Source organism: Mustela nivalis, assembly GCF_964662115.1.
Source record: "Mustela nivalis genome assembly, chromosome: 5".
NCBI lineage: Eukaryota > Metazoa > Chordata > Mammalia > Carnivora > Mustelidae > Mustela > Mustela nivalis.
The window spans coordinates 122,012,245-122,022,115 of NC_139024.1; the positions used below are offsets into that span (position 1 = coordinate 122,012,245).

Sequence of the window (9,871 nt, forward strand, 5' to 3'; positions counted from 1 at the left end):
TCTCACGTGCAGTAGCGCACCCCGCATCCTGCTCTCGCCTCGCTCCTATAAAGAAGTGGCTGTATTTCCTTCGCTTTCTACCCAGGCCACAGTTAGGGGGGTGCGGGCAAATCGGCCAGGCCCGCCCGCTGACGTCACCTCATAGCCCCGCCCCCTCTAGGGTCCCAGGCCCTTGCGGCGGGGGGTGCCCGGGGGGGTGGGGGGGGGAGTCAGTTGAGGCGGCGGGAGCTCGGCGGAGGGTGGGCCAGGGGACTGGTCCAGGCCATGCCGAGAAAGAAGCCCTTCAGCGTGAAGCAAAAGAAGAAGCAGTTGCAGGACAAGCGGGAGCGTAAGCGAGGTCAGTGCGGGAGCGAGGGGAGGGGGCGGGGCTCGGGTTCCCGGCACCTCTGGAAGGAGGGGTGTGCCCGCCGCACCCCTGCGGGGTGTGGGAGTGGGTGGTGGCCACGCGCAGACGATCGGGATTCTCTCACCCCAGTCTCCCTGGAAGGGGTGGGAAAGGATGGGGAATTGGGGGAGGGGAATCCCTCCAGCTCGAACGGGGCGCCATCCCCGCAGGTCCCTGGAGGAGGAATGACTCCCCCCACGCACATCCGGTAGGGTCTTGGGCAGGATGCTGGGAGGATCGGGCCTCAAAAGAAGTGGGGTGGTGTGAGGGGAAGCCACACAGACCGGGGAGGGGGGTCTTACCGCCCCTTAGAGCCGTCCAGTATTGGCGTCACCGCCTCCTCCCCGCAGGGCTCCAAGATGGGCTGCGATCCAGTTCCAACAGCCGCAGCGGGAGCCGGGAGCGACGGGAGGAGCAGACCGACACCTCGGACGGGGAGTCTGTGACCCATCATATCCGCAGGCTCAATCAGCAGCCTTCCCAGGGGCTGGGTCCTCGAGGCTATGACCCAAATCGGTGAGAGCAGGCTGGGGGCGCTGGCCGGGGCATCCCCGCCTACCCGGAAGTGAGAGCGTTGTTGGCTGGGGTGGGAGGGGGGAGCCTGCTGCTGGTCGTGGAGGGGGTGGGTCTGGGATGCCGTCCGTCTCTTCGCTGGCAGCTGGGCTCACGGGAGCCGGCCACAATCCTCCTTTGCCGGGCGGGGGCGGCTGGAGAGAGTTCTTGGCTTTTAAAAAAGCGAGGTTTAGAGAAGCTCAGAATATTGCGGGAGAGGGACTTGAGGGAGGTGGACTGAGAGGAGACTTGGACAACTTTGGAGAGAAAGCTCTATGAAGTTGTATGCCCAGGAGGGGAGTTTGTGGCCATGGGATTGCAAGAGATGCTGCGGTCCCTGTCCCATTAGATACCGGCTGCATTTTGAGCGAGACAGCCGGGAGGAGGTGGAAAGGAGAAAGAGGGCAGCCCGCGAGCAAGTGTTGCAACCTGTTAGTGCTGAGCTGCTGGAGCTGGACATCCGGGAGGTCTATCAGCCTGGCTCAGGTGAGAGCTCAACATCTGGGTGTTTGGAAGAGGCAGTGGGCTGGGGGAAGGAACTTGGAAGAAGAAGATCTGACTGTGAGGGATGAGAGGTCTGGGATCCATTCTTGAGCCCTGAAACTATTTTGACTTACTTGGACTTTTTCCCAACTTCCCAGTTCTGGACTTTCCCCGACGTCCTCCTTGGAGCTATGAGATGTCCAAAGAGCAGCTAATGAGCCAGGAGGAACGGAGCTTCCAGGAGTACCTTGCAAAGATTCATGGGGCTTACATCTCTGAAAAACTCAGCTACTTTGAGCATAATCTGGAGGTGAGAATGGAGTGGGGACAGGAGTGGGGCATAGTGACCGTTGGTCACATTGGTCTGGGGTCAGGCAGGAGAGGAATTCTGGGCTTAGGTACTCTTCCACCAATCTTGTTTTTTCAGACATGGAGGCAGTTGTGGCGTGTGTTGGAGATGTCTGACATTGTCCTACTTATCACTGATATCCGACACCCAGTGAGTACTGGGGGTGAGGGTGACAAGGAGGATGGGGAGGAAGATTCTTGTGGGGTAAAGGGCGGAGGCAGGAGTTGGGAGATGGAGAGGTCTTTCCTACCGCATAGTGATGTTTGCAGTCAAGCAGTCAGTCCTTTGTTCATCAGTGTCACAGTTTGTCACTCCTGCTCAGGTTAACTGACTCTTTATTCCTTTGATGAAAAACTATGTATCCTGTTTTCATTCCACCATAGCTAGACCAATAGGATGTTTTAGTGTGGAGCTCCAGGGGATTCTGTGAAGGCAGCCTGGGGCTCCTCCCTGCCCCACCACATCAGTCTCTATAGAATTCAGCCTTACATGGAAGACTAGGATAGTAGTTAAGGCTCTAAACTTGGCTGCTGGACAACCTTTCTGTTAACCTGGCTCTGCCACTCCATTGCTGTCCTCTAGTGGGAGAAAGGGAGGTCTGTGGGGACATTGAGCTTGGAAGTCCTTAATGGCCCATATATACACACTCCTACACATACGAATGTGTGTACTCACATGCACTCACACAGCCACATATGCTTATCACAAATCTACAGACATGTGCATGTGCATACATGCATCTAAATACGTGTAGATAGTTGTGTGCACACAAAAACAGGTATTATGAGTTTTATCCCAACCCTACTCTTATGCCTGACCCCAATCTTTACACCAGTGTGCTAGGTATCACTATTTCCTTGTCTTGTTTTTGGCTCATTTCCATCCCTAATCAGGACCTGTAAGAAGTCCCCCAGAGACAAAGGCACAGGTATTGCTTACTGCTACTTTATTTTTTTAGTTCAGTTTTGCTAATTTACCCTTTTGCCCCTAGAATCTGCTACCCCCAGAGTCTTGTCTCTGAGTGGTACCTGGTGAGTGGGGAACTAGAGGCAGAGAACTCTGGGTTGACCTCTCATTGCTCCCTCCTCTCGCCAACCCTGTCCCAGGTTGTGAATTTCCCACCAGCACTTTACGAGTACGTGACTGGAGAACTTGGGTTGGCCTTGGTCTTGGTCCTGAACAAGGTGGATCTAGCCCCACCGGCTCTCGTGGTTGCCTGGAAGCATTATTTTCACCAACACTATCCCCAGCTCCACGTAGTCCTTTTTACCTCTTTCCCTCGGGACCCCCGCACCCCACAGGACCCTAGTAGCGGTGAGTGGGCAATGAGAAAGGCAGCATGGGAGAGGTGGGGTGGCAGGGGACAACGGAGAATAGAGAAGCTTGTTGATGAAGGAGTACCTGATCTTGGGCCTAAGGGTGGTGGGTGAGTTGGGGTGTATAAGCCCAACACCTAACACTAAGCCTAACACTTGTGCCCTCTGATCTCAGTTTTGAAGAAGAGTCGGAGGCGGGGGAGAGGTTGGACTCGGGCCTTGGGGCCAGAGCAGTTGCTGAGAGCCTGTGAAGCCATCACTGCAGGAAAAGGTATATAGCTAAGAGGGAAGCTGTGGAAGGATATGGGGGAGACCCAAGACCTAAAGTCATTTTGCTTCCCTTCCCTGAAGTTAGTCCCTTCTATTATGGATGTAGTTGAGCACGCGGGGGAAGGATAGAAGAGGGAGCACAGGGGCACCTGGGTGGCTCAGTAGGTTAAAGCCACTGCCTTCGGCTCGGGTCATGATCCTAGGGTCCTGGGATCAAGCCCCGCATCGGGCTCTCTGCTTAGTGGAGAGCCTGCTTCTCTCTCTCTCTCTTTCTCTGCCTGCCTCTTTGTCTACTTGTTATCTCTGTCTGTCAAATAAATAAATAAATAAAAATCTTAAAAAAAGAAGAGGAAGCACACATGGTGGCAACAAAGACAGCAGGTAGGCAGGAACCCCAGTGTTCTGTTGCCTTCAGTCTTCCCTGTATTTTTCCGAAACTCAACACAGGCCAAGAAGAATCTGTCATGTGGATTGGCACTCTCCAACTCCAGAGGGAGTTTTGCAGTACATAGTCTGTGCAATCATCTCTGGTGGCCCTGGGGAGAACCTTTATCATCTTCTTTCCTGAACAGTGGACTTGAGCAGCTGGCGAGAGAAGATTGCCCGAGATGTGGCTGGGGCCACCTGGGGAAATGGCTCTGGAGAGGAGGAGGAAGAAGAGGATGGACCTGCAGTCCTGGTGGAGCAGCAGACTGACTCAGCGATGGAGCCAACTGGCCCAACCCGGGAGCGCTACAAAGATGGGGTGGTGACCATTGGCTGTGTGGGTAAGGAAGTGGTGGCCCATGTGTGGTGGCCTACCCTGAGGTACAGAGTTTCAGAAAAGGAAGGTGTCAGCAATAGTGAAAAGGTCCTGGTGCCTTTGAGTTAAATTCAGGCTTAGCTCTTACTAATCTTGAGCAAGTTATTTACCCTTTCCGAGTCTTAGTTATTTTAGTTTTTAGAATGAGGATGCTGATACCCAATTAGAAGAACAGATGTGAGGAATGAAGAGAATAGCATAGGCAGAGCCTAAGGATGACTGACAAATAGTGTTACTAGTAATAATCACGATTGTTAAACTTTAACCTTTACGTAGTGCTTACCAGGTACCAAGCATTGTTCTAAATGATATATATCTTAACTGTTCCCATAGTCATAATCGGTCTGTAGTAGAGAAATCATTACGTCCTAGTAGGAGGTTAGTTAGCATTCATATCTTCTAACTCTTATCCCTTTAAGTCTGTTGTCAAGGAGAATTTCCCTGAATTAAGAGCTTTGTCTCCATTCTTGGTGGGGAAGAAAGGAATGTATGATTAGGACCCAGGCCCCTTCCCTTTGTTGATGGGAGCCGTAAGAAGTGACTTGGGCAAAGTTGTGGCATTGAGGTGATAGGGGAATCAAATTAAGGAAAGCAGAGTAGTTAGTTGGGCTCCTTGGAAACATTCCTGAGTTAGTCCCCTTTTTGTCTTGGGAACAACCTACCTGATTGCTGACAGATGGCACACTCTCCAGTCATTTCCCCCTGCTTCTCCCTGGTGAGGGTGGAGGGGGGGTGGGGGTGGGGTGTCCACTCTTCAAGACTCTGCAATACCTGTGTGCAGTAGCTTACATCACAGTGATGCAAGGTAGAGCATTTTCTGTGGCATAGGCAGTCCTGAGCTTGGATTTACTTCTAGTTATTGACAGATGTTTTGCTAAGTGCCGGGTGCTGTTCCAGGAGCAGATAATGCTGCCGTGAAAGTGGCAGAAAGGTCCCTACTCTCACAGAGCTTATTGCCTTGGAAATAAATAGATTCATGACTTGAAACCATATTATTTAGGGACAATGAAAGGGGATAGAGAGTGACCCAGAGAGGAGGGTTCTCATGTAAAGTCCCCTTTGAGAAGAGCCCGGCATGTTGAGAGGAATAACCATTTGGAGATAAGGGAAAAGGGCCTTCCAGGCCAATGGATTAGTAAATGAAAAGATCTAGATGTCAGAGCAAGCTTGGTGATTATGGGACAAGCCAGTGTCAGAGCACTGGGAGATGGGAGCCATGGGGATGAGTAAGATCAAGGAGAGGGGCAGGACTTGGGATTTCGTGGTCTGTGAAAGGAGCTGGGTATAGAGCTGGGTCATAGTATCTCAGTTGGGTAAGAAGGGAAGTGAGGACATGAGTTCAGTATGGAATAGTGGGTCAAAAATTTACTGGAAATGAGGAACAGAGTAAGTGAGCTGGGATGACGGGGTATCAGGGCAGAGAGAGTGGTGCTTGCAGTTGAGATTTTAGAAGCGTGAATTGACCAGATCCAGAGTATGACTGTGGCAGTGGGTAGTTGAGGAAATGACCTTCGGAAGATAGATGCTGGCACTCAGAGGCCAGAGTATTAAACAGGCCACCTGTGCGGATACCAAGGTCACCCAAAATATTAGAGGTAGTCCTGAAGAGAGTGGCAGTGAGCCTCGAGGTTTTCCCGTCTTCTCCCTGGAGAAGTTGTGATGATTATGAGCTGCATGTCTTACTTGTGTTGGGCATTTAGTGTACCACAGGCACTGAACCACACAGTTGTATTTAATCCTGACCACTTTGAGCTTGAAGGTATCTGTACTTGTAAGATGAGGAAACAGGCTCAGAAAATGAAGTAAATTGCCTTGAGGTTATAAAGCTGATAAGTGGAGAGGCCAGGATTCAACCCTGGCAGCCCAGAATCTGATTTGAAACTTGCAAGGTTGTACCACTTTGTTAATTTCCTTCCATCCTTCCTTCCTTCATAAGATTGATTTATTTATTTGACAGGAAGTCAGTGGGAGAGGAAACACAAGCAAGGGAAGTGGGAGAGGGAGAAGCAGGCTTCCTGCTGAACAGGAAGCCCTATACGGGGCTTGATCCCAGGATGCTGGGACCCTGAGTTGAGCCCAAGGCATATGCTTAGCAGCTGAACGACCCAGGCACCCCCTCTTCTTTAATTTCTGTGCCTTACTTCCATTCTTATTTATAGTTATAGCACCATATCCTGCCTGTCGCAGAGTAGGGAACTGTCTAATGTTAATTTTTCTTGCCTTTCTAAGGTTTCCCCAATGTGGGCAAGTCCTCGCTGATCAACGGTCTGGTAGGCAGGAAGGTCGTGAGTGTCTCCAGAACACCTGGCCACACCCGATACTTTCAGACCTACTTTCTCACCCCCTCTGTGAAGCTCTGTGACTGCCCCGGCCTCATATTCCCATCCCTTCTGCCCAGGCAGTTACAGGTATGAGGGCAGAGGGGGCAGGAAAGGAGATGAGGCAAGAGGTCAGGAACAGACTGAGCATTCTTAATTTGCCCTCAGGTTCTGGCGGGGATCTACCCCATTGCCCAAATCCAGGAGCCATACACCGCTGTGGGCTACCTAGCCTCTCGAATTCCTGTGCAGGTCCTGCTCCACCTGCGCCACCCAGAGGCCAAGGATCCCTCAGCGGAACACCCCTGGTGTGCCTGGGACATCTGTGAAGGTGGGCTCTATGTTCCTGGTTTCTCCTCCCCTTACCCTGAACCCTGTCCTATCTCCTCACCTGTCCTCACAGGTTCTGCCATTGATGAAGCACCTGGCTGCTCATGCCTGGATTTCTGTCGTGGGGCCAGCAAGATCAGTGGTCTGGGATGATCTGTAGAAAACTGGAAGGACTGTGTTACAAGAATGGGGTGATGGTAACTGGACCCAGTTAATGGCTTCCCTCCCTACTCTTCTTTTCTCTCTCCAGCCTGGGCAGAGAAACGCGGTTATAAGACAGCTAAGGCAGCCCGGAACGATGTGTACAGAGCAGCCAATAGCCTCCTACGGCTGGCACTGGACGGCCGCCTCAGCCTGTGTTTTCATCCCCCGGGCTATAATGAACAGAAAGGTCAGACAGCCACTGTTCTTGTGTTACTATGTAGGCAAAAGGTTGCAGGCTCTGTGGCTACACAGAGCGAGGGTTAGACCTGGATTCTGTACCTGTTCCTCAGCTCTATGTTACTAAGCATCTTTGAGATAGTTTCCTGATCTGCAAAACCTGGATGATAGTTGTTCTCTGGCAAGGTGATGGTAGAGAGTAGAGTTAATATATGCAGAGCTTCTGTTCAGTGTCCAGCACATGGGAATTTGAATGAATGAATGAATACCAGCAGCTGCAAAACCGATTGTTACTCTTAGTCTTTGCCTCTTCTCCATCTTTCTTTGGCTTTAGTTCCTCGCTTAAAACTTTCCTCTGTTCTCTTCTTGTTTTGGTTCCCCAGGCACCTGGGAGTCCCATCCAGAGACCACAGAGCTGGTGGTTTTGCAGGGCAGGGTGGGGCCAGCTGGTGAAGAGGAGGAGGAGGAAGAAGAAGAGCTGAGCAGCTCCTGTGAGGAGGAGGGAGAGGAGGACCGGGATGCGGATGAGGAGGGGGAAGGGGATGAGGACACCCCAACTTCAGCTCCAGGGTCCAGCCTGGCTGCCCGAAACCCTTATGCCCTACTGGGAGAGGATGAGTGCTGAGTTCCTACCTTGTGCCATCTTCTCCACCCAGTATCTCTGCTTTTGAACTGTCCTGGGGGTACCTCCCCTCTGCTGCCCCAATTATGAATAAAGATGGTCTGCTTTGTAACCCCTTCCCCGAATGGACTGAGGTGAGAGCGGCTGTTTTAGCCGACAGCTGTGGGAAACCTCTCTCCTCTTCTCCTTTCTTTCCCCTCTTTGGGAAGGAAGAGTTCTCTTAGGGGTTAATTCACTGGGTTGTAAGGCTATGAAATCCACTGTCTTTGCTCACTCTTCTACTCTGTACCTTATGAATCCCAGTATCAACATGGGGAGGGGAAGTCACTTCAGGCTTTGAGGCCAGGTCTAAATCCAACCCTCTTTTGGAGTTTGTGCCATTCCTTTTCAGATTTGAGCAGCAGCTGTGTGTGCCCCCTGCTGCTAGACCTGGGTCTATTAGGTTCTAGTAGTAGTACTACTATTTGGAGCAGAAGTGGTAAGAGATGTGACAAGCTGATGTCGCCATGTGAGCTTTTTATAGGACTTATTGAAATTCAACAAATACTTATCAAGGGCTAGCTGTGTGTCTGGATCTCTGCTAAGCACTAAGCATATAAAAATGTGTAGATAGGGCCTTCCCTAAATGTGCAGCCTGGCCATGATTAAGACCCCATTCTCAGGCACCCAAGTTTTTAGATGAAGAAGAGTGTGTGATGTTTTCTAAATCTTTGAGGCTCATACGCTATCATTCTAGGACTTCGTGTTGATAGAATTTTTTAGTTAAGACAATGTTTGTGAAGATGGTGATTAAATGTGTACAAGTAGCATCTTAATTACTGGCAACAAGTAATGTGCACATTCATGATTTAAGCAGACCAGCCCTTTAAGTACAGTGTTAAGCTTCATTATTTAAAGGCCCATATGCCCTAAAAGTCTATGAGATTGATCGAGGGCACAGAGATAGTTTTTTGAATCCTATTTAGCCTGGGCTGGGGCTAGAGAAAAGATGATCACTGCAGGGTCTGTGCTAGAACTAAGCAGGTAGCCAGAGCTGTCTTAAAGAGTCCTGGGCCTCTCAGCAGTAGTCAGCCATCCTATGAGTCAGAGCATCTGAAGATTTCCTGTACTCCTTTGTTAAGCAAGCAGCCAGACTCCTAGACTTAATTATTGGAAAAAGGGAGAATGGGATTTGTTGACTGGCACAGTGTTGTCTGAGTTAAGCATTAGCAAAAAGTATTTTTAATGGGCTGACAAACCTATACTGTTAGGTGCAAGAATGAGGAGAAGATGGAGTAACAGATTCCTTCTCTTCGCTTTAAAGCATCTTCTGCAGAATCTAGGTCACTGGGCAGTTTTCTGTTATGCCAGTAGAAACCCAGTCAGTCCAGGAGTGAAGGAAATGAAGTATATTTACAAGAGGCTGATACGTTTGGCTTTTGAGTCCTGGTCAACATTGCCCCAAGCTCACAGTGTATTGGTCCCAGTAAAGAGGTAAGTCCTGGAATTTCAAGTCCAGTGCAGAGATAAAATACTGTCAGTATGTGAATGTACTTGAAGGTTACTCAAAATGCGTGGTAAAAGAGAAAAAGTCCCAATTAGAGAAAAGCCCACCTATCTCCCACCCTGGGCTCTTTAGCCTCAAGGCTGACTCTTAGGATGGAAGAAAGGAGCTCAGGCTCAGCTTCCTCTAAAGGTTAATGATGTTTAGGAAAGCAGGGGATTTATCTGCTTCTAGAGGTAGGGACATTGGAGTGTTCTCAAGAAATGGAGGAAAGGGAGAAAATCACATTTCTTCCTGTTCCCTCCCCACCTCCTCTGCAGTGCTGCCTCTCTTCACTTTTATCTCTTGGCTGTTTCCTGAATTTCACCAGAGTTTTTGGGAGAGTCTGGGTGTGGGGATGAAAAGGTGAGACCTGGGGGCGCCTGGGTGGCTCAGTGGGTTAAAGCCGCTGCCTTCGGCTCAGGTCATGATCCCAGGGTCCTGGGATCGAGCCCCACATCGGGCTCTCTGCTCAGCAGGAAGCCTGCTTCCTCCTCTCTCTCTGCCTGCCTCTCTGCCTACTTGTGATCTCTGCCTGTCA

General features: G+C 50.6%; 1 protein-coding gene across 1 annotated transcript; it reads left to right on the forward strand.

Moving 5' to 3' along the window:
• The first annotated feature begins 226 nt into the window (after positions 1 to 226).
• On the forward strand, positions 227 to 7,920 carry GNL1 (G protein nucleolar 1 (putative)). Its single transcript, XM_082732933.1, has 12 exons — positions 227 to 337; positions 736 to 901; positions 1,287 to 1,423; positions 1,579 to 1,730; positions 1,848 to 1,919; positions 2,876 to 3,083; positions 3,261 to 3,356; positions 3,928 to 4,122; positions 6,387 to 6,565; positions 6,644 to 6,806; positions 7,056 to 7,196; positions 7,570 to 7,920. Exons 1-12 carry the CDS (start codon positions 265 to 267, stop codon positions 7,809 to 7,811), a joined length of 1,824 nt encoding a protein of 607 aa, XP_082589059.1. The 5' UTR covers positions 227 to 264; the 3' UTR covers positions 7,812 to 7,920.
• Positions 7,921 to 9,871: the final 1,951 nt, after the last annotated feature.

Excerpts from the sequence above, each read along its gene's own strand:
- GNL1 (XM_082732933.1), top strand. The coding sequence starts at position 265 with ATGCCGAGAAAGAAGCCCTTCAGCGTGAAGCAAAAGAAGAAGCAGTTG. Across the intron at positions 1,424-1,578 it reads GGTCTATCAGCCTGGCTCAG|TTCTGGACTTTCCCCGACGT; the intron begins GTGAGAGCTCAA and ends CCAACTTCCCAG. Across the intron at positions 1,920-2,875 it reads TCACTGATATCCGACACCCA|GTTGTGAATTTCCCACCAGC; the intron begins GTGAGTACTGGG and ends ACCCTGTCCCAG.